The following is a 27388-nucleotide window of genomic DNA, read 5'->3' on the forward strand; positions in this document are numbered from 1 at the left end:
ACGGAGGCAAGGAAGCAAGGACCTGAGCTTGGGTCGTCAGTTTTTTGGGTGTGGTTCGTACCCTGGGCCTTAGAAACTCTGTAGGTTTCGAAAGAACTGTAGACACAAAAGAAGTCATTGGTCTGTCGAGTATCGGTAGTGCGAAGTACTTCCTGGGAAGCCAGTGCCTGCTCAGCGGCTCTGGACCCATCCAAGGTAGAGACATCCGCAGGATCCTTAGTTGAAGAGTCTTGCAGCATACCAGACTCCAAAAGGGTCTTGGTAGCAGCCTGCGAATCCACAGAAGCAGGCATCAGGGGCTGTGAAAGTGCCTCACTGAGGACCGGAGAACTGATGACTAGCTTAACGGAAGCATCGTCGGCAGTTTTGGACCTCTGTGGTCTGTCTCTGTCTTTATCCTTAGATTTTTTTCAGAAGATTGGTTGTCGGATGGCTTACTGAAGCCATATTGGAAGCTGAGGACTGAGAGCCAAAATACCTAGCTACAATAAGGGCCTGACGACATATAGTTCTGGCATTGAACAAAGCACAAAAGTGACAGCGTGGGATGTCGTAGTCTGGGCCTAAACAGGTTTTGCAGTAGGAATGAAAGTCTCGGTGTCGTATTTGTTTTCCACAGGCGAGACAATTGTTAACTTTTTCTGACATTGGTTAGAGCAAGAAAAAAGGATCCCCAATGGGGTACTTAGCTTTAGAAGACTTCAACTTCAATTCAGAAATGAAAAACTCAGGTAGCAGCTGACCGGCACTTGTGCAAACTGCTTCTTATTTGGGCTCCTCAGCAAGAAAGACTGATGTAATGGCGTTGGCTGCCTATTTTTATATCACTGACAACCTGACATCAGTCCTGGAGCGACAGCAGCTGACACAGAAATACTAAGCCTCTGGTATTTGGGCCAACTGAGGGCTACCCTGGCAGGGATAACCCAAATGTGATGACTGCAACAGTGAAACATGAAGAACATGAGCCAATTGTCTATTAAGTGTGATTATAGGAGCTTTTTAAACTGTGTTATACAGGAGTTTGAGGTTATTGGGGTTGGACGTTTATTCTATATTTTAGAATGGAGTTTGAGAAGTGTGAGTCCCTGGCAGAGTTGTTAGCTTTGGTAACATCTAGAAGGAGTTTGTTACTGGATCAAACGGATCTAGAAGTGTTGTAAGGTTGTATAAGACTTTGGAGTGCAGGGGTTTTATCAGATTGATATAATACTTTGTGGGCAAAGGTTAATTGATTGAAGTGAAGCAGTTGGGGAAGCACTAGCCATTTTAGCTGTATAAGAGAAATATAGTGATGTGTCCTGTGTGTCGCACCAGTGGCAAACTTGGAAATGTTATTGTAATAAGATTCCAGTTTATTTAGATTGGCTTTGTAGAGGTTGGTTAGAATTAGAGAGGCATATAGGAGAGATGACAGGAGGTGAGTGTGAGCAATGGTAGCTTTTGTATTTGTTGTTAGAAATTGTTTGTTTCTGTATAGAAGACCTAGTTTCTTGTGGACCTTCTTAATGGTTTGCACCATGTTAATATCAAATTTCAGGTTATTGTCAATTTCTGCACTTAGTAGTTTAGTGTAAGTTATTATTAATAGTTTTATATTTGGATAAGATATTGAAAGACAGGGAAGTTGAGGAGGATCATGTTGGGTGCAAGAGAAGGATCTTTGTTTTGTTGGGATTTAGAATGAGTTGGGAGTTAGTGAGCCATGTCTCCACAGATAGGAAAGAGTATTGTGCTATGGTGTGGAGATCTAGTAGGGAGGATGCAGCACATATCAGAGTACAGTCATCTGCATATTGTATTACTGAGGCATGAAGTGAGGAGGAGTGGAGCTGGCTGGTGAAGAGACAGACTAGCAGAGGCCCACGGATAGAGCCTTGAGAACCCCTAAGGCAACTGGGAGGAGAAAGTTGGTATTGCCACTGCATGGCCTGCTGTCACCCAGATAGGTAGCTTTGGAACCAGGTGATGTAAGAGTCACTAAAGTTTAGAGTGGAGATAACATTGATTGACGAGTTTATTATGATTTACCATATCAAAGGCTTTGGACATGTCCAAAAATATAGCAGTTACAAATTGCCCATCATTTCTACAGTGGTTCACTGTGTTGGTAAAGGACATAAGGGAGGTGGTGGTGCTATGAGAGGGGAGAAAGCCATGTTGAGCATTAGATAGCGGCTTACTTGTGTGAAGGATGTCCATTAATTAGGTATGGATGACTCTCTCAAGGATTTTGGATAAGGGTGACAGGATGGCAATTGGACGGTAATTGGTAACTTTGATGGAGTTATCTCCCTTATGTAAAGGTAGTATGCGAGAGATTTTCCAAATGATAGGAACCAGGCTCTCTGATATTGTTCTGTTTATAAGTGTGGCTACAGGGTATGATATTGCTTCTGCAGCAATCTGTAGAAACTCACCTGGGAAGTTGTCTGTGGCTAGGGTGGTTGGTTTTAGTTTAAGTAGTTTTTTATGGTATGAGCAGACACTGGGTGTAATGAAAAGTGGTTGGTGTTATTATGCGAGTTGGTGCTGTGCTGAGGTATGGAAGGGACAGAGTTGGTGGTGGTGCTCTGAGAATTTGCAAGGTATGGACAGTTTCTGTAAAGTCCAAAGAAAAGTCATGAGGCAACACCATCCAGAGCGAAGGAGACTTTTATTACAAATATCACAGAAAAATAAAAACATAGTGAGCGCTTTCACATTACTATGAACGCTTCGTCAGACATAATGATTCTAACAAAGAGAAACCAGTTTAAATACATCAAGTTAATACAGTAAATTACTGTCTGACTAATCACATCTCTCAATCCATTAAATATATTAAGGAAAAAGGAGGGCAGCTGACAGTAAGAGAAGTGAACACATTTGGCTCTATATTTAATTTGGACATGAGAAAGAAAGATAAACTGAATGAGGCAATTCCTTCTACCTCAGCAGCTCCACTCATGTTGCACCCTTTTCCCCTGCTCATGCGGACATTACAGAAGCAGGCATGGACTCCACAACACAGAATGAGGAAACGCAAGTCCTCCGAAGAACGTTTGGAGTTCCAAAAGAAAATACTCAAACCTGTGAGTCGGACCTAATTGTAAATATTTCTATGTATTAAATGATTCTGAGAGATCCCTTTTAAACAAGGGACTCTCTTTTATACCATCTAAGAAAGTTAATGTTATAGACTTGCTGACTGATATTAAGCTTTTTGTCAGAAATGTTGGACTAAGATTAATGTTTGGAGATGCAGAAAATGCAACAGTTACTAATTTTAGGAAATCATCTACATTTATACCCCCTACACATCCATTACTTGAAGCCTTTGAAAGAGCATGTGAGAAGGAGTTACTAGAGGCATTTGAATTAAACAGTAGTAAAGTGGATTTTACAAGTTTATATCATAGAGGCACTTTACCCTGTTGACTGTGCTTGCTTTATTTCTGTGGATAGTTTCTGTAAAGTATTTATTAAATTGGGCTGCTATAATATCAGTTACTGGTTGATGATGGGAGTGGGCATTCCTGATTTACCTGGCAGAAGTATGTTTTTAACTACAGCCTAGAACTTTACAAGGTTATTATAGTGCATTTTTTGGATATTGTGGAATAGTTTATCTGGTCTAATTTTACTAGTTTCTTAGCCTTGTTTTGCAGTTCTAAGAATATTTATTTTTGCAATTTGGGTTTGTTTTTGTGAAACTGTTCCCAAGCCTTGTCTCTAGCCTTAAGTAGGGATCTACATTCTTTACTTAGCCAGGGTGCATAGTTAGATTTTACTCGGATAGTTCTCGGGGGTGAATGGCAGTTTAGCATATCTAAGAAAGTGGTGCTGAAGGAGTTAACAGCATCTTCTGGTGGTAGCTGTTTGAGAGGTTCCCAGTTGCAGCTTTTTAGTGCAGAGATGAATTTATTTGGGTTGAAAGTTTTTTTTTTATTCCTAATTAAGTAGTAGGTGGTTTGCTTTGGGTGGAGTGTGGGTTCTTAGAGATAGGCTGGTTAATTGTCATTCAAGCAGTCAGGGAGACGGCCTGAATGGAATGATAGGGAGGGGTTGTTGACCAAAATCCAGACGAGGATAGATTGTCGCTTGGAAGATCTCTCAGTCCTGGTAGGATTTGTGATTACAATGTAGAAATGCAACTTAAAAACTAGTAAAAATAGTCCCAAGGCTTCTATATTCACGATGTGACCTTTAATCAACCAGATTTACGATACATAAATATAACGAAGCTGGTATAGCAGCAAAACATAAAAAGTTCCAAAATACAAAATACACTAAACGCTTTCACCCAACTAATCTGTGGGTTTCTTCAGAGTGAACTAATTGTAGAATCACACTTCCTTTTAAAGTAATCTCATACTATATTCTCCAATCAAAAATCAAAGTGCTTGTGACTCATACATACTCTTTAAAAATATTAATTAATGAATAAAAACATGCCTCCTAACTTATATATAATCAACCTATAAATTGTATTATAAGAATGAGTGCTATTGTAAAATTGATACTTCATATTGCTTAAAATTGCTATTACTTTTAAAAATATTAAAAATAATTACTTAAAATTTTCTAAAAGATAAATATGCATGTAATTACAGAAGGTTTATACAAAATATACATATAGGTTATAAAAATTATAAAAAAAATATATATATATATATATGTATAAAAAATGTATGAAATGATATATATAAAACATTATATATATAAAAAAAATATTATATATATATACACACTTAGTTTAATTTAACCATGACACCATATGATTACTCTCCACCATTTTCCAGTTTCAAACCTTTAGATAATGTAAGATTTATATTTCAAAATGCTAGAAATAGATATATATTCATTGATGCCTGGCAAATTACTTGCATTCAACCTAAGTTGCCAAAGGCATTCTTTTATTTCCAACAATTTTTTAACATCACCACCTTTGTCCATGTTCTGTGTTATTCTATCGATAACAAAGAAAATAAATCTTTTAAAATCTGGGCATCTCGTACTGTGTACATATAAGGAATTTGTAGTTTTTTTTATTTTTGATGTCCCTAATATGTTCTGTAATCTGGTTTCTTAACTTTCTAATGGTTTTACCTACATAAAATGCTTGACATGATAAACATGTAGCTAGGTAAACAACCATCTTCGTGTTACAGTTGGCAAATCCCGGACGTTTTATAGATCTATTGTAATTATTTACCATCACATAAGGACCATCATTCACAAATTTGCATGTTTTACAAAATCCACATTTACTCATTTTTGAATTGTTGTATATTTGTATTTTGTTATTGCTTTCAAAATACTCTTTTAAATTTCTTCCTCTACTGTATGTAACACAAGGTGAATTTCCAATAATTCTAAGTAGATCCAACTTGTTTTCAAACACAGTTGTCCATACATCTGCTAATATGTTAACTATAGCTTCTGATGATTCATTAAATGGTAATATAAAGGCATCCCTTTTATTTTGTTTACTAGATGTCTCATTTATATTATAACCATACTTCAGTATAGGTTTATATGTACAATTTCTTTTTATCAAAATTTCTTTCTTTAAATCTGTTAATAATTGCATAGGGTAACCCCTATCAATAAACATCCTGATGAGTTTTTCTGTCTCACTTTCAAAATTATTATCTTCACTAATGATACGGGACAGCCTAACCATCTGTCCCTTCACTAAATGTTTCTTTTGAAAGTAGGGATGACAACTGTTGCAGTGTAGGAAGGAATTTGAATACGTCTTTTTCCTAAATATATTAGATCCTATTCCTTCGTCATTATACTCAAATAATATGTCCAGATATTCACAGTTGTTCTTATATATGTGATGTGTAAACCTTAAAAATGAACTAGTACTCTCAAGATATTTTAAAAATTCTATAATTTCTTCCTCTTTCCCATTCCAAAAAATAAGGATGTCATCCAAGAACCTCAAATATAGAGTAATGTTACACCAAAACTTGGAAGTGAAGATTTCTTTTGTTTCCCACTGTGCCAATACTAGGTTGGCATAAATGGGTGCACATTTGGCCCCCATGGCCACTCCTGATTTTTGTTTATAAAATTCACCTTCAATACTAAAATAGTTAATAGTTAATACCATCTCCATCATGTCAACTATTCCTTTGCTCTCTTCTACATTCATATCACCATAGTTCAATAAACTAGTTTGAAACATGGCTAATCTTAGTTCATGCGGTATTACCGAAAATAAATCTATAACATCAATTGTTAACATAATAGTATCTTTACTAATAAGTGTCTCATGTTCTTTAATCATATTCAGACAATGCCATGAATCTTTTAAAATATGGGGCAACTTAAGTAATATTTTCCTACACTTCACATCAATATAGTGTGCTATAGCTTCCATTTTTGACCCCTTGCTGACACTATGGGTCTAAATGGAGGATTGGCAGTGTTCTTATGTACTTTTGGTATCCCAAATATATTTGGTGTAGTGGGAAGTTCCACTATCAAGTAGTCATACTGTTCCTTATCTATACTACCATCCATAAGTAATTCGTATAATTGCCAATCTATTTTCGTATATGCTTTACACATTTCGAAATTTGAAACTTTTTCATATGTGTCATTGTTACTTAACATATTGTGCATTTTACTTAAATAGTCAGTTTTCATCATGACAACTACTCCCCCTCCTTTGTCTGGCTTCATAACTCTATATTGATCTGAATTTGTCAGTTCTTTCAAACAAAACCTCTCAGCTGTTGTCAAATTGTCATTTGTTCTAACTGGAATATCTGTAGTTCTTCTAATACCAACCTCACATAACATTTCAAACAAATTCATACAATAAATCTTCGCGTATACTCTTGTCCAAAGTTATTAAATTTTCATTTAACTTACTTAACTTAATGTTGTTATTCTTTATAATTAATTTCATAAGTTCCATACCAGTCTTATCATATAATAGCAACAAATCATTGAATAAATCACTGTCTTGTTCAAAACCAAAGGGCATTTTAAAAATGCAAAGACCCTTAGGTACTTGTTTCAGTTTTCAAAGTCTTGGAATTGTTGATTCAAGGTGCCCATATCTCTGTTGTTTTTAACTACAGTCGAAAAACTCGGTGCTGTTAATAAATCCTTGAGACCCAGGGAACTCAACGCTCAATTACTGGTAATCCTGTCGCCATCCTTCCCGTCCCTAGCGTTCGCAGTATTGCATTATTATAATTGTATTATAAGAATGAGTGCTATTGTAAAATTGATACTTCATAGTGCTTAAAATTGCTATTACTTTTAAAAATATTAAAAATAATTACTTAAAATTCTCTAAAAGATAAATATGCATGTAATTACAGAAGGTTTATACAAAATATACATATAGGTTATAAAAATAATAATAATAATATATATATATATATATATATATATATATATATATATATATATATATATATACACACTTAGTTTAATTTAACCATGACACCATATGATTACTCTCCACCATTTTCCAGTTTCAAACCATTAGATGAATATATATATTTCTAGCATTTTGAAATATAAATCTTACATTATCTAAATAGCACTCATTCTTATAATACAATTTATAGGTTGATTATATATAAGTTAGGAGGCGTGTTTTTATTCATTAATTAATATGTTTAAAGAGTATGTATGAGTCACAAGCACTTTGATTTTTGATTGGAGAATATAGTATGAGATTACTTTAAAAGGAAGTGTGATTCTACAATTAGTTCACTCTGAAGAAACCCACAGATTAGTTGGGTGAATGCGCTTAGTGTATTTGGTATTTTGGAACTTTTTATGTTTTTGGAACTTTTTATGTTTTGCTGCTATACCAGCTTTGTTATATTTATGTATCGTAAATCTGGTTGATTAAAGGTCACATCGTGAATATAGAAGCCTTGGGACTATTTTTACTATGATTTGTGATTAGTTGGGTGAGCCCTTGGAGGTTGATATGGGATGTTGGAGTGGGAGAGAAGCAATTGGACCAGTTAATGTTGAAATCACCCATCAGGACTGTTTCCTGTGAGATGGAGGTGGAGATCCAGTGTACTATGTTTTCTAGTGTGGGGATATTATTTCCTGCAGGGATATAACCATCTATGACATTAATACAATTTTTGGTGTTAATTTTTAGTTTGGCAAAGATAAGTGCATGGTAATCTATGTGGCTAGTATGGACCAGGGTTGGGGCTACTGAATAGTTTAGTGGTCTGTTTTGGTGGGATATTAAGGAGGTTTGCCAGGGAGGGGGACTGGGGGACTGTACTGAAGTATAATGTGATGGGGGGGGGGTATAGGAGTAGTAGTGAGCTGGTGTTGATGTGAAGCGCTAGGAGGTGTAGGTGTTTCTTATTAAGGTACAACATTGTCTTAAGATATTCTGAATATTTTGGGGTGTAGAGTGTAGTCTGTGTGGTATGGGTAGTGTCTTCTAACCTATATGAGTAATGGATAGTGTGTGGGTAAAAGTGTTTTACGCCTGCAGGAGGGGGCACTGATGTTTGATGTAAGTATTGTTAAGTGAGTAGTAGTTGTGGTTATGTGATGCAATTAGTTGGAGTGTGGCCATTGCCTGGCTGCTGGTATGTAGGAGTGGGGCTTAGCATATAGTATTAATATGCATAATACAGTATGTTTTGACACTGACTACCACTGCATACAGATTAACAGGTAACTGTACCCGCTTTTAAATTAGTGGCATTTAGACTTTTAAAAACAATCTGATGTTCCAGGGTGTTTTGTTGTTTTGATGGTTTCTTTTTGTATTATCTTGAAGTGTTTAGGTTTTTCATTTCCTAAAACTTTCTTGAAATGTGTTGCTAGATAAACCTGGAAATTTACTACTTGCTGAGAGAAAAAAGTAAATACCGCATATAACTACAAACATTTTAGCTGCTCAACAGCCCTTTGTGAATATGATCACAAGAAGCTAATTTTTCCTGCTTTAGCAAATAAAAAAATGAAGTAACCTAATAATCATAAAACAGTGAGAAGTACATGAATTAAAAAAACTCACCTGTATAAGTTTGTATAGAAATGAGAAGACCAAAGCTGCATTTGCATTTTTCCGGGTTATGGCTACCACTAAATAACAATCCATTAAGGAAACATTAAAGCAATGGAGGCAAACAAATTAATTTTCAGTAATTACATACCTTGGAATGTCAGTGCAAGCTTGAGGAAAGATATGCCACCAAAATGAAACTTCAGCAACATATAACAAAAAATACCAGCAACCTCAAACAGCTGAATTTGCTAAAGTAATGCTGAAACAGAGTTAGTTGAACATGTGCTCATTTCCATCAAATCAAAAGTCCACCTGCCTTCTGGATATAAAAAAAAAAGCTTTTAAAGTACAGAAAAGGTTGGAAAGAATGAAAAGTTAACGCTAACAAGCTCTGATTTTAACTAAGGCTTTAAAATATTATTTTGTATCTGGAAACAAAAGGCAACAGGCAATTGCTTGTGCCTATAGTCTGAAATGTGACCTTTGACTACACATTTGCCACTCTTTGCCACTCCGTGGCTAAATAATCTTAAAATCTATTTATCATGCTCTAAAGTGAGCGTACATAACGTATATTTGGAAATGATATAACTCCTTACTATACACAATACAAAATTATACATTTTTTGATGCAAAAAGTGTGTAGTTGTTGGATTTTATTTTGTTGGCAAGGACACCCTTAACATTTTTCTCAGAGCTGAAAATACTTATCATGACATCATAAAAAATGAACCCATAATGCCTCACTGCTTAAATTAATGTATATAAAACTGTATTTCTATGCTAAATGTATTAGTTGCAGTTTCTTACTTCCAAAAAGACAAGTTAACTACCTCACACAGAAAATTAACATATGTGATGACACAGTAGTGAAACAGCAATGTAAATAACAAGCTGCTCCTTTAAAAAGGTAAGCTATTTTGCTTACTGATAATGCTTTGCAGTCGTATTTAAATTGTTACTCAGTACTTACCATGACATTCTGTGTGTTTAACTAACGAAAAAATGAGCAAACTGTGAAGCTTAAAAAAATCTAACTATAATTTTGTTTACAACCTCAGTTGCAATTTTATCACAAGGAGTATAAGGGGAAACAATTAATTAAATACACTTTAATCAAATTTAAACAAAGCTATCAAAATCTCAAACTTTCTTCACCACTTCTCTTCCTAAACCTGAAACCATGTCAGTCCCAGCATCACTGCCACAACAGAACAGTGCCTTCTGTGGTTACCCAGGTATCATTTTTAAGCAGGCAGTGAAGTCACCATGACCAAAATCACAGTACCTGAACATTTAAATGTACAGACTTTTGCATTTATTTATCTAGTTACAGGATTATATTCACTATGCACTTGAACTAGCCCGAGGGCTATTTCTGCTATAACAGACTAACTGCAAAAAGAAAGAATAGCTTATATCAGCAGTCAAAATAATAGCTCTACAATATATTAACAAGAAAATAGACAGACTACAGCATAATGTGACTCTTCACATTAGAATGAATGTAATAGAAGGACTAAACAAACAAACAACTAAATTATTATAGACTGCTTTGATAAGTAAATAATCAAGCAAAGTATTTACATATTTGCATCGGAATTTACTCTTTTAACTTTTCCAAATATTTAGGGCTTCTAATAGCTTACACCCTAACAGGAATAGACCCCATTTCTAAGCCGGGTTATGATTCAAGTCCAAGCTCATAAAATTAGAACTTATTTACTCTTTGTTGACTGAGTTAGTTCTACTAAGCCATTAGCATCTTTTCAGGGAAGACCCGAGGTGATAATCATAAGTGAAATTTGGCCAGGGCACTGAGGAATTTCTCCCTAGTCTTTTCCATAAGTGCCATGGGGTCTTTTACATCCACCTGAGCTTCACCAGCTTCCCCACCAACTTAGGCAGATGGGCCTTAGTTTAAAGTCTCATCCGAAGGACAGCACACTCAGGAGTGCAACAACCTATCATGCTGCACTGAAGTGTCAGTGCTGGAAAATTAATCTGACTACCTGACATGGTAATAGACTCACAGCCTTCTGCGCCAGAGGTAAGTGTGTGTTACCTATTGAGCTTTAGTCACTGAAGTTTGCCAACAGTGCTCTTCTTAGCACTCACAATGTACCCAGAAGTGTCTCCTTCTACGGTTAATATGGATGTACCTGGATTGGCAACATATTTAAGTATACTTAAAAATTATTTTAGTAGCCCTTTTGCTCTTACTACTGTTGGAATTACCTGGCTATATTTAGTCCAGATTGGTCTAGTTTCTACAGTTCTTGGTATTTTATGATTTTAATGTCTTTCAGTATACAAAATAACATAAATCACTATCTATAGCTAATTTCTATGACTAATGTTATTTTTGTCCTTTTTTACTTTGACTAGATTATCTGTTTTTCTTGACTGCTTGTATTGGATGACAATTCTTTAAGGCTCATTTTTACAATGCTTCTCAGTTACCTATATGTTTTAGTGTTTGCACAATCTCCGAAGTAGCAGTCTTTCTACATTAGTGTGCCTTTTAGTATTCAGAGCCTCTTCAGTGTATATCCCAACCACCCAGAAGATGTGAAACTGTTTCGAGTTCTGTGCTACAGAACCTACATTTGTCTGTATCTCCCAGTTTTCTAAGGACTTTGTGAAAGAATGCATACATAGTCCACTGTCTTAAGTTGCCATTATTAACCTTTAATCTTCTGGTTTAAATTCACGCATCACATTTTGAACAGCATGCGGTTGCTCAAGCAGTTCTCTGTACTCAACACTATGACTACGGGCTTTTTAGTTTTCTTTTTCTCTGATCATATTATTTAAATTATTTCTTTTATTTTGGCACTTTCAGTTGCTATCTGATATTTTCTACTTCTAATCTGATTTCCCTTCCTTCTCATTAAAAAAAAATGCTTCAGCTAACTTAAGCAAGGATGTCATCTTAATTTGTTTTCTTCATGGTTTAAAAATTTAACTATGTTTGGATCTGATGACATCAGGGAACATACCTAGAGTCCCACACATATAGTTTCAAGAAGGCTCAGACCTCCTTCAGACCCAGGGATATATAATCATGCCACTTTTTTTAATATATCATTTAATAAATATGAAGAAATCTTCTCACCCAGTTGTCTAATGTTTTTTGGAACCAGTCAATTATACCAAAGCTGAAGCGCAATCTAATTCACAGTTTAAACTTTAACATCTTTAGTCTTATACAGCATTCCTTACTTAACTTTGTTCATAGTTGCGCATGCTTTATCACTGACCCATCATCGATAACAGATATTTACTCCATCCCTCTTGTTCCTCTCCTTCTATATCACATTCTTCTCCCAGGTGGATATTTTCTTGATGCTTCAGTTTTCCTTCTTTAAATGCTGCTTTTGTGTATTTAGCAAGGCATTATGCCATTCCTACATCATCTGAAAATGTTTTAACTGCTATTTACACTTGTGCTTTCAGTCCCATGTCTGATTAACTATAAACCAGACACAAGCAGTAGATTTGATATCATTGGGCAAGGTTGGTTTTTGTTAAGTTGAGCTGTAATCATGGCCTAGTGTATTAAGTAAACAACTTAATGGCTTAAGAGAAGGGCAGAACAGCAATGACGACAAATAATCACCCTGGAATTTCCATCTATAGATTTTATTCTTAAAAATCAGGAAATTTACACCCTTAAAAACTCAGGCAAATTGAACATACTTCACCTTCAAAAAATGAACCAAAATATTACTTCATGGACTCCTGGCACTGCTCTTGCTCAAACCCTGTCTAACTCACTTCCTTATACCGTTATACCTATTTTCACCCTACCAAGCACCCTCCATACTCTCTGTGACATCCCCCCTCTGGGCCAGTAATCAAGGAGCCTGAATGCTCACCACTCATACTGAAGTGGGATGTTCATTTAGAATACAAATGGATACACTCATTTCCAGATGCAGACCTCTCTGCATCAAACACAATTTCCCTTAACAGCACACAGGGAACACAGTCAAACCAGGGTCTGGATTTCTCTATCTGTCTCCCTCCAGGTTCCCAGTAAGACTCTCCACTGGCACAGCTTCAGAGTTAGGTCCTCAGCAGAGTGCTCAAGCTAAGACTCCACCACTCTCTCTGAGAAACCAGTGCTTTGTGTCCCTGCTCCAAGTAGATGACACACACACACAAACTGAGATGTGATTTACGCGCACACACACACACACACACACACACACACACACACACACACATACACACACCGTGCATAGGTTTACTAGCTATAGTCCCTTTTGTCCAGACTATAAGGTAATTATCACTGTCACCAGGAACTATAAAGCCAGCTAACTAAGGCTCTTGCAAGAGTACCCAACTATACCGAGTGAAATTAATATTAATACAAATGGTAATGTTGACCAAACAACAAGGTTTTCAGGAATGGCCAGAGTTATCACCAGATAAACATATGCAAATAGTCTCAAAGCTTAAATATTTTCTAAAATGGACCAGCCACAATGACAAGTTTAAATATACTTAATAATAAACAATAAAAGAACAATAAAATACTAAATATCTATTTACAGTAAACACCAAAGTTTCAGTCACAAAAAATATTAACAATAACACCAACAGAAAATTTCACACAGATACAGAAAAACAGTATTTAGTAAATCTTATCTACTCATGATCAACTAAAGAATTACTGTTCCCTAGTTAAGTTACTTACTACCGCAAGGCAAGATGATGTGGGTGAGGGTCTTACTAGTCAGGTTTCCAAAAACAGACTGCCCCTGAGATTTCAGTCCCCTCCAATACTAAAACATTACTTCTGTGCAGAATAACATCACATGCATCTAGTCATCTGACTTCTGGTTCTCACACTATTAGCAACACTAGTAGCCACTAGGGTTTAGCACTTATTACCATACATATCTGTTCTAAGATCTGTTGTAGGATTTGGAAGCCAGAAAGCAATAAAACCATTCCATTCTTCCTACAGGAGCTACAAACTATTCTCTAATACAGACATTACATCTATGGCTCCCTGCAAAACTGTGGCATAGCATCTTTATGGCTTAACCCATAAAGTAATTTAATTTCACCAATATTTTTTCAAAGTTAAGTGGATTAACCTCTTCTCTTCCTGTATATGCTGTTACAATGTATACATTTAAACAGTTATAATAATGCATGCACATTTCTTTGCTTTCCAGCAGGGCACACTGTTGACACATTTTTAACACAAGCTGCTTCACAAATACATTTCTAGCATAAGCATCTTTACAAATCAGTTTGATATACAAATGACATACAATTCTTTGCAAACCTCCAGCTAGCTGTACTGGAATATGTTACACATCCACTGCCTTACTTCTCCTGCCATGACTGGCAGTACCTCCTATTGTCACACTCTCCATCCCCAGTTATTGGACCCTCTCTTCTATTCCACTCCTCCCACTTAAATTCACCCTCTTCAAACACCCTTCTGTCACCACAACAATCTCATAACTTATCCGCCCCTCCCATAAACCTAAATATTATATTCAATCTGTCAACCTTGTTAACTCAAAGCTGGCCAAGGATCACCTAATCAAAAATGATGCCCTCCCATTCATGAATAAGATGGAATGTATATCCAACACATATGTTTGCAGAGAAGAGAATAACCAACATAATTTACTGCTTGTATATACTTACTGTACATATATGTTTCAGTCATATTTGCATAACCAAATATATCTGCATTGGAATCTGTACAGAATAAGTATATCTGCACTGGAATCTATGTATCAAATTATGGAATCTCAAGTGTTCCTGAAACAGTACACAAGTGTACCTCATCTTTACGATTATGAAAGAAAATGTAATCCTAACTTATGTGAACTGGGGCTTTTATCCCCAGGACACCCCTGAAAAGGGGCACATTTCTACCCCGTGAACTATCCCAGTTAATAAATGCAATAAATACATAAATTAATAAATAGTAGCTTTATCTAGCATGACTTCATTGTAAAGTGGTTTGTCATTGTTTCATAGTGACTACTATGTAATATATTGGTGTATGGTGTACTTTATACATTTGTAACCATTCCACTATCCATGAATATAGCATGTTGTCAAATGTTATTTATTTATTTTTTTTAACAATATGTCATATTTAGGTTCCGACATCTTTTACAGCTCTCTGTTATGGCTTTGTTTAATTAGAGGATATTGTTCCATTTGAGTTTCTTCTATTTTTCTGCTCTATTGCCATAACTTTTTTTTCCAAGAAGTTATAAACACTGTTGGCATCAAATCAAATATACAGTTTACATATTGCAGAAGGCAAATTATTGATCTAGGATGGCTTGGAGGTTAGCGTTTAGACAGGAGTAATTTTTTTTTCTGTCATTAACCAGGTTGATGTTTATTCAGGACGTGTACATACAATTTTTGTCAGGGCTAAATGCTTATGCAAAGATGTTAATACAGTTAGCCTGAGGCTGTGCACTGCATCTGGAACAGAGTTTCCATTTAGAAGGCGTCCATAGTTTTGTCTGAATTTCTCTAGCGGTTACTGCATTCCATTTCATATCCTACATATTAGAACCTTTCACTGTTTCTTTTAACCATTCTATCCATGCTGCACATCTTTGTTATGATAAACAGGGTTGTCATAAATATTTCTAAAAAAATGTATTGATTTCTTCTTTTTAGGTGGTGTGGCTGTTCTTTTATACCTGTCTATATGCCTAAGTTTTTTTTGCTTGTGTTGATCTTTTTAGTTTATTATTGAAGAGACTGCATTGCTTTCTACTATACTGATTTACTATAATAAAAACACATAAATCTCAAAGAATATATTTACTGACCACTTAATGATGCTCTACATATGACAGACTGACAAGCTGGAAACCCATTAAGAATCTTCTTCTTCTTTCGGCTTTTCCTGGTTAGGGGTCGCCACAGCGGATCACTGTTCGCTCATGATTGGCAGTGGAGTTTTACAGTGTCGAGTTGCCAGCCCGGCACCCAACCTTCCACAGAAGGCACACACATGCACACACTCACACCTAGGGCCAATTTAGTGTGTCCAATCCACCAACTGCATGTCTTTGGGATGTGGGAGGAAACCGGAGCACCCGGAGGAAACCCACGCGACCACAGGGAGGACATGCAGACTCTGCACAGAAGGCACCCCAGCCGAGGATCGAACCGGAGAACTTCTTGCTGTGAGGCAGCAACGCTAACCACTGCACCACCATGGCCACCCTGAAAACCCATTAAGAATATAAAATAAAAATAAAATGACACTAAATAACTACATATCTATTATTTTATTTTTAGTAATCACATACAGGATAGTGAGACCAACAGGTGGGACACAGGATCTAAATTGCCTAGGCATAGTAAGACATCACTAAGTTTAACTCTATTGGCTGCCAAAAAATCAATTTCTAGAAAATGGAAATGAAAATATAAACAAACTGCAACTGAATTACTGAATACTGTAAAGGAGATAAAAGAAACGAAGGTGGGGGCTTTAGAAAAGGGAAGGAGCAAATTGCATACAAATAAATGGAATTTGTGGGAACAATACATGAAAAGTAATGTTTAGCAAGAGGTGGAAGGTTTAATGGAAGGCAGGAATTGAGCAATTTATGTACTGCAAGAGTGAACGATGGTTGTTAAAAAAAAAAAAAAAAAAGAAAACGTATGTAAATGTAAAATACATGAAAATGAAAATGTTTAGATATGCTTTATTTTATTTTCTGCTAGAAAATGGGCTTACTGTACATCAGTACCATGACTGGAGAAAGAGCGTACTCCAGCAGGGTATTAATGTACAAGTAATGCTCACTGAAAAATGAGTCCGCCACTTCACAGCAGCATATCAAGCTGCTGTGGAGCTCGGACTGAGATAATGAAACAGCCGCCATTATTTTATGCTCACTAGACTGCACTTCTGCTGTTTTGCGAGTATAAAATATCTTAAAAAGAAAACTGAAAAACGAAAGTGTGTGTGTGTGTGTGTGTGTGTGTGTGTGTGTGTGTGTGTGTGTGTGTGTGTGTGTGTGTGTGTGTGTGTGTGTGTGTGTGCGGTTGTTTATGTTTGTGCATGAGAATGTACGCATGCATGTCAGTGAAAGTGGGAGTGAGCGAGCCATTACTTTACACTTGCTAAGCAGCACTTCTGCTGTTTAGTAAGTGTAAAAAAAAAAAAATTTAAATAAAGCATGTGTGTGAGAGTGAGTGTATGTATGAGAGTAAGAGAGAGTGATCACTCCAGTGAAACAGAAAAGTGTGTGTGCATATGTGTGTTTCTGTTTCTCTTCGCATGTGTGAGTGAATGCGTGCATGAAAGCAGAGAGAGGCTGTTTGTGTGCACGCGTGTGTGTGCATATGTGAGAGAGAGAGAGACTGACAGTGTGAGTGAAATGTGAAAGCAAATGAACGATCCCTGGTAGTGTGTGTGAGAGAGAGAGTGAAAAGAAAATGATCCCTGGAAGCAGCAGTAGCAGTTTTACGTACCTCTTCATCTTTTAGCGATACCTGTCAACCTCTTAAGACAAGAAATCTGGAAAAAGCTTGTCATAATTGGGGGTGGAGATGCTACAAAATAGGAACACATTTTAAATAGTGCTCTTATAAACTTTGAAAGTTGCTAGAAGAACAGGATTTGTGTTGTTAGCGTGTATTTTCTGAAGGATATGAAATGTGAAGCTCAAATGCATGTCATTATCTGAAGGAAATAAAACTTTCAAACTCAAATATATGTCATTATTTAGTAACTTCTGTCTCCAATGACAGGCAATAAACCAAACCTTTTTAGGAGTAAGGGGCCAAAAATATAAAGTAAATACCTGGACTGTTTTATTTTGGATGCAAAATGCTTCCTCAAACACCATTAACATATACTACAGCAAGGAAGAAACATTAGACAGAGGAACTATTTTACATCAAAATATATTAAAAAAATAAAATAGTACTTAAAAAAATACTTAAGCAAAACACAACAACCTTACAGAGAGACCATTCTCTAAGCACAATAATGCCCTCCAGGGTGTGTGTTAATGTGTAACTGATGCGCTTCCAGGGGTGAAGAGGCCCTCCGCCTGCAGCATCGGGCTTCACAACACCCATGGGCAGGCATTAATTTTACATTAACAGACACTCTGTCAGGCATTATTGCTTGTTCAATGTAAGTTATTCCTATGTCTTAAGTGATAATTTAATAAAGGTGTTTAAAAAATCATGTCAGTGTGCCGATGGATTCCCTAATGGATATTTTCAATAAATCAGCTCAGCTGTTAGGAAAAACACAACAATGGCACCCTTTTACAAAGTGGGGAGCAAGAAAATTCCAAGGAACTATAAGCCCGTTAGCCTAATAGCAGTGTTAGGAAATGTCAAAGGCAGAGTCTTGAAGAAAAAGCTGACTGCCTTCTTAAGACAATTTCCTGGACAACAACCACAGAGAACCATAACCAGAAGGAGATGCCAATCAATCCAGAAAGGGATTGACAGAGGGAATACCTGTAGCCATGGTCTAACTGAATTTCACCAAGAACTTTGATATGGTCTCACACAGGTAGTAGCTAGGAAAACTGCAGGGGCTAGGGGCAGGTTACAGACTGAGGAACTGGAATGCTGCAAGTAGGAAGTGTAGAATGCAGAGGTTTGTGAATAGATTGTAGGATGCAGGATAAAGGGTATACCTACAGATTAAAGACAGACATACTTCTTTTCCCTAAAGGTGGGGTGGGGGTTGCCTTACGTTCACTGTGGGCACAACCAACAGATGACAAAGACCAATTTCTACTTGGATCTTTTTTGCAACAAGGATTGGGTGGAGGAGTAGGAATCTGCTAAGGCATTCAAAGGGGCTTCGGGCACATGGAAAAAGGGTTAGGAAGGGGAGGAATGAAGGAAAGCTAGAATGATAAATGCAATTTAAATACTGGTTCGTTAACTGTGCTGTCTTCAAACAAATATACACGGTTAAGTAAACAAGCAATATATATAATAAAATAACTGAGAACCAATAGAAATGACTGTTTTGTGAAACCTGAAATGAAGGACCATGGAAAAAGAGACTTCTTACATTCCAGTTTCTTAAAGGACAGCAGAGCTCTGAACAACCACTGTAATTTGCTTGTTACTTGGCCTGACTGTAAACGGAGGCTTAAGGAAGCACATGAAAAATTTATCTTTACCATAGCCGGCTTTAGGCACCAGCAAACCCTGCGGTCGCCTGGTGCCCCCTGTTACTGGAGGGCCCCCAACCACAGCAAGTTGTCTTACCTTGAGAATTCGTAACATCTCTGTCAAACCAACAAAAGCTAGTACAGCAATTTTGTGTACTTAATAAACCAGATGGGTAATAACTTGTATTTATATGTCCTTTAAAACCAAAAGATATCTTCGATACAGTAACAGTGTTTTGTCAAGCAACAGGCTTCACAATTCCATTAAATATTTTCCCCCTGACATAGTACTCCTGGCTTAGTAAAACTCTGCTAGTTGACATTCACTCCCCTAAAACTAACAACATCGCCAACTTTAGTTACTTGCAATACCCATGACTGCAAGGGGGACCCCTTAATCATCCTTGACCATGTGCAGGGGCCCCACAGAAATTGCTGCTGGTTGGAGAAAAATGAGGAGAAAAAATGTATTAATTTCCTGATTGTACTCTTTACTGTGAACAGGTCCGTAAAATGACCCTGTTAGGATAAAGCTGATACTGAACATAAGCAAGGTAAGTACTAGAGAGGTCAGCAGTCCAGAGTGACTGAGATCGGTGCAAACCTTGGATTTTGAGAAAAGCTGATGCTTCTTATCTTACGAGATGGTTTTCTCTTTCAGAAAATTTTATAAACACTAACAGAACACCAGCTAATAAAACTTTCAATTTCTTTGCAGAAGAATTCAGTACAATGTCTATAATAGCAGAATAAAGGCTCAAAATCATGAACAAGTTCTAAATATTACTCTAACTGAATTAAAAAGTTAATAGTATAACAACTTTTGCATCAGCTTTCATTTTTTTGGACAATAAGTATAAAACTTTGATGTCTGGATTTATTGACTGTCTGTAATTCTGAATGATTTACAAGCAAATCAAACTTTTTACAAAGGATAGAGCAAAACTATGAGAAAAGTCAGGGAAAGTAAATCAAACCGACTTACCCTGCTGGGTATCAGTAAAAAAAAAATGTAGCTAACAAGTAATTATATTTCAAAAGTAATGAATAAAATATATCACAGAACATTCAGACATTTAGATCTTCTACGAGTCTGGGGGCCCCACTTCCCACACAGTATATCTGGATACATGGAGCTTCCCTAATCATCCTTGACTTTGGGGGCATCACACCAGCTGTTGCCTGCTGGGGAAAATTAGAAGGAAAAAATGTATTAATTTTCTGATTACTCTCTTTAACCTGAACAGGGCTGTGATAGGACCCTGTTAGGATAAAGCTGATAATGGCCTCTACTCTCAACTGCACCCATTCTAAAACCAGCTCTGTTCAGATGTGTGTGTGTGTGTGTGTGTGTGTGTGTGTGTGTGTGTGTGTGTGTGTGCGTGCGTGTGTGTGTGTGTGTGTGTGTGTGTGTGTGTGTGTGTGTGTGTGTGCATGTGAGTGTGCACGTGTGTGTGGGTGGGTGGGGTTATTACTTCTTTAACTGTCATCACAGTCAAACCTTAGATGTGTGCACATGAAGTCATTATAGTTTGTGTTTGGGTTGAGGACAGTGTGGTCATTGTTTCTTTTATTTTTCTCACAGACCTCAGAGGTATACAAAGAAGGTAACTATAGTTTGTGCAGTGCCGGTGTACTGTCTAGGAAAAACAAAGTAGAACACATTACTGTAATTGTTATTTTTTTCACTTTGCTCACAATCACACTTCAGACATGTATGCAGGTAGCTGCCTTTGACAGTTCGGGTTGAGAAACGAGGAGGCACCTATGTATATGTATGTCAGCAGTCATTTGAAATACATGACTGTAGAAATTTTAACCTCTGCTTTCATCCCATTCTAACACCAGTGGGATGCATAGCCAGTCTTTTTAGGGGTTAGGGAGGCAGGCAGTTCTAAATAAGACCTGCGTATCCAGACAACTGTCTTGTTAGTTTATTGTGAGTTACTGTTTTGTCATCTTTGTACATTAAGCCTTTGGTACAACTTATGTCTTCATTGAAAGAAAAAAAATATTTATTAATATTAAAATTATTTTCTTACTATTGATTTTGTTTAGGCCACCATTGGTTGGGAAATTCTCTAAATTTATTTCAGAACACGCATAACCCACTGCTTCTGGGGGCTCTGGCTTAACTGAGTTATTTGCTAAATGGTTACAACTGTGCTTACTTGGTCAGGAAAGGTGTGTTGAAATGATACAAGGAAAACTAAAGCTGAACAGCAACACAATTTCTTTCCTTAATCAAAATTTCTGTTCAAGCCATCATTGAATGAAAAGGCTGTGTAAAAAGAAAAAAAAAACTTTAAAATACACTTCAGAGCATATAGGAAGTTATGGCATCTCGAAAAAGCTGAAGAGCAAAGCAAAATGTGAGAAAAGGAGGAAAAAAAGTAATGTGTGTTGTACAGGTAACCCAATATGGAGAGAAAACAGGGAAAGACCGGTGTGTGTGTGTGTGTGTGTGTGTGTGTGTGTGTGTGTGTGTGTGTGTGTGGAGTTGGTTGAAACAGTAGGCCGAGGGCACCATTTCACAAAGTCCAGACCTGTACTTAGAGTTGCTGCAATGTATCATTGGTACAGCTAAATGCCACTAACTTTAAATGTCCATTTATGAGATGGGCCCACATAATGTTGTACATAGGCCTGCTGTAATTAAGAGCACTGCAGCTACAGGTCAGTCTGTGATTATTACTCCTATAAGTTTGCAGCATGAACTAAAAGGTTGCTTAGGAGGGTTATCAGTGACAGGGTGATACACAGACTGGCATTGCCTAGGGGGCCCCCAACTTGACATCTGCTGGGGACCCCCAAAATGCTAACACTGGCCCTGATCTTTACCAAGTATAAGCTGGAGGTCTGAAAGTAAGGGCTTGAAGGAAGACAAGAGGCAACAGTAAAGAAGAGTCAAGAGAACAGACTGAATAGTGTAGTTAGGTAAAGCTAGACATGACAAGGGACATTCTCATTGACGAATCAGGCCAGAAACATAAAGCCTTTCAACATATACTGACCACATTTCCAAAAACAAAACAGGTGATGTATATATGTTAAATAATATTGGAGTTAAAGTTTAACACAAACATGTTTACATATGCGGTCAAATATGTCAAGTCGTATTTACACCATAACAGTCGTAGCACAGAGCTCACATTTCCACAGCTGTACTTGTCTTTCACATTATCTTTCTCAAGCAGGTAAGGCAGAAAGTCCTGAGTGCAGCCTCAGTACACCATATTATTGTGCCTGCAAGGTACATATCACAGCATACTCAGAGTATGCAACAATCACACATGGTTACAAATTCAAATCCTGTGACTTTGTACTTCTCAAAATGTGAAAATGCCCCATCACTTTAAATGTGAAGGCCTTTGGCTTATATGCAGTTTTGCCAGTCTGACAGGTTTTGTCTGCACAGCCATTCACTAAACCAGATTTGTGTATCTGCTTACAGAAAACATCCCACAGTAAAAAAAAAAAAAAAAAAAAGTCAAAAAATTCAATATAACATTTTTAGGCAAGAAAAAAAAAATGACATATTGCTGCCAGGAATACAGGCTTTCAGTAACACTTTACTTAGATTGAAAGTAGCTCTCGGATACAGTAATTATTATTAGGAGCCCTTCCATAATGCAGATAGCAGGCACAAATAAATCACAGATACACAAATCAGAAAGCAATATAACTTTGAGAAAAGCTACACAAATAGTTAGGGATCTAATCCTGCAAGATTTAGACTCCTGTATGTTGCTTTCTCTGTGCTGCTGCTGAAGTCAAAGATGGCAACTGTGCATTTTTAAAAGCACTATTAATCACTGCTAAGCAACCAAAAATCCTCAAATGAAAGGAATAAAATCCTCAAATAAAAGGAATAAAATCCTCAAATGAAAGGAATCAGACAAGGTTTAGTAATACAGACTGTAAAAGCAGCTCAAACTGTAATGAGAAATGATACAGTCTTCTCGGAATTGAATTTAAGGCCACAGAAGATCAAGCATACAAGTCTGTACAGGGTATTAAACCTCTTTAAAATCATTTTGCTCTACTATTAAAAGTCCATTAATACACTCAAATGCTCTGTAGTTCACATTTTTTCTACTGCTTACTGTTTCAGTAAGCAGGACTTAAATCAGTCAGTCTGTGTGCTGAAACAGATAACATACCTTCCCATCCATGTTTACAAAGCTCTAAAAGCCTCTGCAGTAGACTGCAAGCTAGTTACCACAGTACATTAAACTTAATTTCTTCTATTTGTTGCTATGAAAGGCTTGCATCAGCATAATTTGCAGGAAATATAAACATGGGGTCTTCAAAAGTGGAAAATTAAAATGAACAAGCAGAAAAAATGTATTTCCTCACTGATGCATCAGCTGTGCCATTATTGACTGGCAGTACAGTAAAGAACAATCAGTTCTCCAGATTCCAGTGTCCCCACTAAAAACATGGGGCACCAGAATCTGTAGAGCACTTCAGCATTTATTTCACATGTGCTTAAAATGATGAAACGCTGGAGGTTTTAGACAGGCAGTGTTAGTTTCCCATTCAGCACCCTAAAGCTCAGTCTTACTATACACAGCCCATATAAGAAAATGCAGGAAGCAAAAAAACCTTTAGACAGTTTTAACAAAGCTTTCCAGAGCAGAGACAGAGTTCAGGAAGTGGACAGGACCTAATAACAGCATTCTGTCAGGCAGCCTACAACTGCAAGGGCACTTCCTTAACTTCATCCCAAATTGCTTTAATCAGCAACAAGACTGATAATGACGCTGATGAGTGGGTATGTTTATGGATGGTGCATTTGCAAGCCATACAGATGTGTGTATATATATATATATATATATATATATATATATATATATATATATATATACATACATACATACATGTGTGTGTGCAGGGCTGCCTTTAATATACTGCAAGTTAAATAAAACAGTAATGCTGTTATACATTATGTATTTGTTATTAAAACTTTCTGAACTAGAGTGACTTTACTGTGCATCTGCTTATCTTTCCATGAAATACACTGCTGTACAAAACCTATAAACCTAGAAGCAATTTCTGAGACAGACTTCCTTCCACTTCTGTGCTACAGACTAATAATAAATTACTTCATGAAATGCAACACAGATTTGTCGTACCTAGCTGTACAAGTATGTTGTAATACTGTCACACAGTTAAAGTTAAATACAGCTGAATGAGAATAAAAAATGCTCATGCATAAACATGCAAACCCATACCACTTAGCAGATGGGGATCTGCTTGCTAAAACTAGAGATGAGAAGAGAGCAGAAGATTTACATTTCTGGCAGTAGCCACAGATTTACATTTTCAGCAGCCAAAGACAATAATCTGAGGAGCAGGTCTGTCAGGCCAAGTATCTGCTTGTTTTTGGTTCAGGAACTGACACGGGCTACCACACCATTGGCCAGGGTTAGGGAAAAAAAGGAAGAAATGACAGACCATGTGACCGCCTGCTGTTCTTCCTTGCTTGTGTGTACTGTGCTAGGTGTCACCCCTGTTGAAAGCAAGAGACACAACATTGATCCTACTTTTGTGGGACTTTACACAAATATTAGGGAGGTCATTGTGGCATCTGTGTGTGCATGCTGCTCTGCACGACATGTAAGGCAGTTCACAGAAGTACGTATATTTCCAGCAATGGAAATCAAGACTAAAGGGGGGAAAAATTTGAGTGCCACAGAACTCCACCTCTGGGACAGATCAGCAAGATTCCCCATCAATGAAATCAAATATGGGTCCAGTCTGCAGCTGTGAAGACAGAAATTGACAACAAGCCCTCATCTTATACTCCATTGCAGGAGGGGATCACAGTGCACTAAACCCTGAAGGTGCCCAGTGCTTAACAGGACAATACAGTGTTGTCACCTTCCAAAGAATACCTGCAGGATGGACTCACAGAGACTATTAGCAAGCACATGGGTTATTCACTAGCAAGTACCACACCACTGCTTCCCGTGTACATAATTCATAAGTTTTTTAGCTCAAGTGCATGTTACCTTCTACTTCAACAAATTAACTGATCTAAGCCACTGTAGCTTTGAACAGCTTCATGTATGACTGCAGGGGTCTAATTTTGACTTTCTATCTTCTATGCAAGCCTGTCAAATCAAGGACTCAGTTCACTGTAGTCCTGCAATGAACAGGAAAACGAAGAGTCATAAAAGTGTGGTTTATGTTGTCAGTGCAAAGGCACTAAGGGTGAGCTTTGCTGTCTGTTATGAACCAAGTGGTATACAAGATAAACTGTCTGGGGATAGGAAACCAGTTAGACCAAAGTATTCTCACCAATGTACAGTGGGTAAACAGGGTGTGGAATGTACAGTGGGTAAACAGGGTGTGGAGATAACAGGATTTGGTGACATTTTACAAAAAAGAATGTCACACAGTGTGCGTCACCTACTAGTCAAAACAATGGGAGAGTGAAGATACTACAGCGGCAGGGGAACAAATTATTTCAACTTAAAAACACTTTTGGTGGGTCGCTGCAATAACAAATGCAGTTACCAAAGTCCAAACCACAGAAACTTCAATGTATTGCAATGACGTGCGACAGCAGAGACCACAACTGCTGCAGTCTGCTAAAGAGTAGTGGTATGAACATATAAGTGTTCATGCAATGCACTACTAGTCCAATTAGCCATCTGCATGAATGATGAATATAAACAACACAAGTCTGCTGCATACATTATCTTAACAGTTTTTTTTTTCCAGTGGTCAAATTTAGGTTTTGTCAACATGTTAATCACTGGGAAAATAAAGCCACCTTCTGCATTTCCATAACAGAAGCCGATTTGTGTAGAAAAAAGTTTAAAATACTAATTCTGTGAGAACATTTCTAGCTTCAAACATTGTAAAACAGGTTGTACAGAAAAGACCATGACATCTGGACTCTGACTTGCACCTGGAGTCTCTATAGCTCTGTTTATGAAAATGCGTATTTGCACACTTAAATCAGTCAGTCTTGTGTGCTGCTGAGTATGGTTTGCATTGAGTTGCTGTGATATTAAGAAGCTCACAAGAGGATATGTTAAAATACACCATTAGAAAATGAAATGTGCATCATATCTTTTTACATAAATTATCAACTCATTCAAACTATGGGTCTCTATTAGAACATCAAAGTTTCAAAACTTCGAATGTTCTAATATCAAACCCTATTTAGCGAAAGCTGAAAATATCGAAGCAACAGAAAAATGAATTTTTTCCTAGGGAAAGAATTCGGTTGTCTGTTTCTGTTGCTTCAGTATTTTCAGTGCTGTGGTGGAAAGTTATGGGTTGGGTTCAGGTAAGTGTGCGATTGAGTGCGGGTTAGGGTAGTTAGGGTTAGGGTGTGGGATAGGCATGTGTGTGATTGTGTGGACGTGAGGGTTAGGGCGGGTTAGGGTTAGGGCGCGGGTCAGGTAAGTGTGCAATTGTGTGGACGTGAGGGTTAGGGCGGGGTAGATGAGTTAGGGTTAGGGCGCGGGTGAGGCGAGTGTGCGATGGTGACGGACCTTAGGGTTAGGGTTTGGGTTAAGGTTAGTGGTGTATGTATAGTTTAGTGTAGGGTTAGATGTAAGATTTTAGGTGCATGTGTGTGGATTGCTGTTTGTTTGGTGTGCTTGTGTTGTGTGTATGTGTTTTGGAACAGAAATTGTTTTCCCTAGGAAAAAATTTGCTGTTCTGTATGTTCGATGTTTTCAGCTTTCGCTGAATAGGGTTCGATATTAGAACATTCGAAGTTTTGAAACTTCGATGTTCTAATATAGACTCCATAATACTGACCTGAACACAGAGATATAATAATCTGTATACAAACAGGATGTACAAATTCCGATTTTGGCCTCTGCAAATTATTATTAAAGAATAAAGGGCAAAGAAGAGACTTTAGTTGCTACCTAGTTCAAGACATTCGTCTTCCAGTCTCTCCCGTGTCAGTATTGACGTGTTTTACCTGCTCAGCTATAAACATTACATATGCAAATCTTACCTCACCCTCACCAGTAATCACCATCAATAGTGCAGCTAGACATGTAATGATATATTTACGAATCAGATTGGAATTGTGTTTAGTAAACAAGACAGCTTCAGGGTCATTCTCCCTTCAGCTGCCCAGTGTGATTTCAAGGACTTGTTCTACTCTTGTTTACTAAATTGAATCAAAAAGTTATTTTCATTGTGTTAATAAAGCAATATGTGAGCATTTACA

The 27388-nt window shown here is 37.1% G+C and overlaps 1 protein-coding gene across 1 annotated transcript in view; it reads right to left on the reverse strand.

Annotated features, from left to right (window-relative positions):
- LOC122813440 (AP-1 complex subunit mu-2-like) overlaps positions 1 to 27388 on the reverse strand; it is a 1149616-nt gene that overhangs the window by 760499 nt on the left and 361729 nt on the right. Inside the window, exon 3 of the mRNA XM_044085755.1 lies at positions 9020 to 9087. Within this exon, the coding sequence (XP_043941690.1) occupies positions 9020 to 9087 (68 nt within the window). The remainder of the gene's footprint in view (positions 1 to 9019; positions 9088 to 27388) is intronic.

The sequence above is a fragment of the Protopterus annectens genome, chromosome 10.part0, assembly GCF_019279795.1.
Source record: "Protopterus annectens isolate FY-2018-M chromosome 10.part0, PAN1.0, whole genome shotgun sequence".
Taxonomy (NCBI): Eukaryota; Metazoa; Chordata; order Ceratodontiformes; family Protopteridae; genus Protopterus; species Protopterus annectens.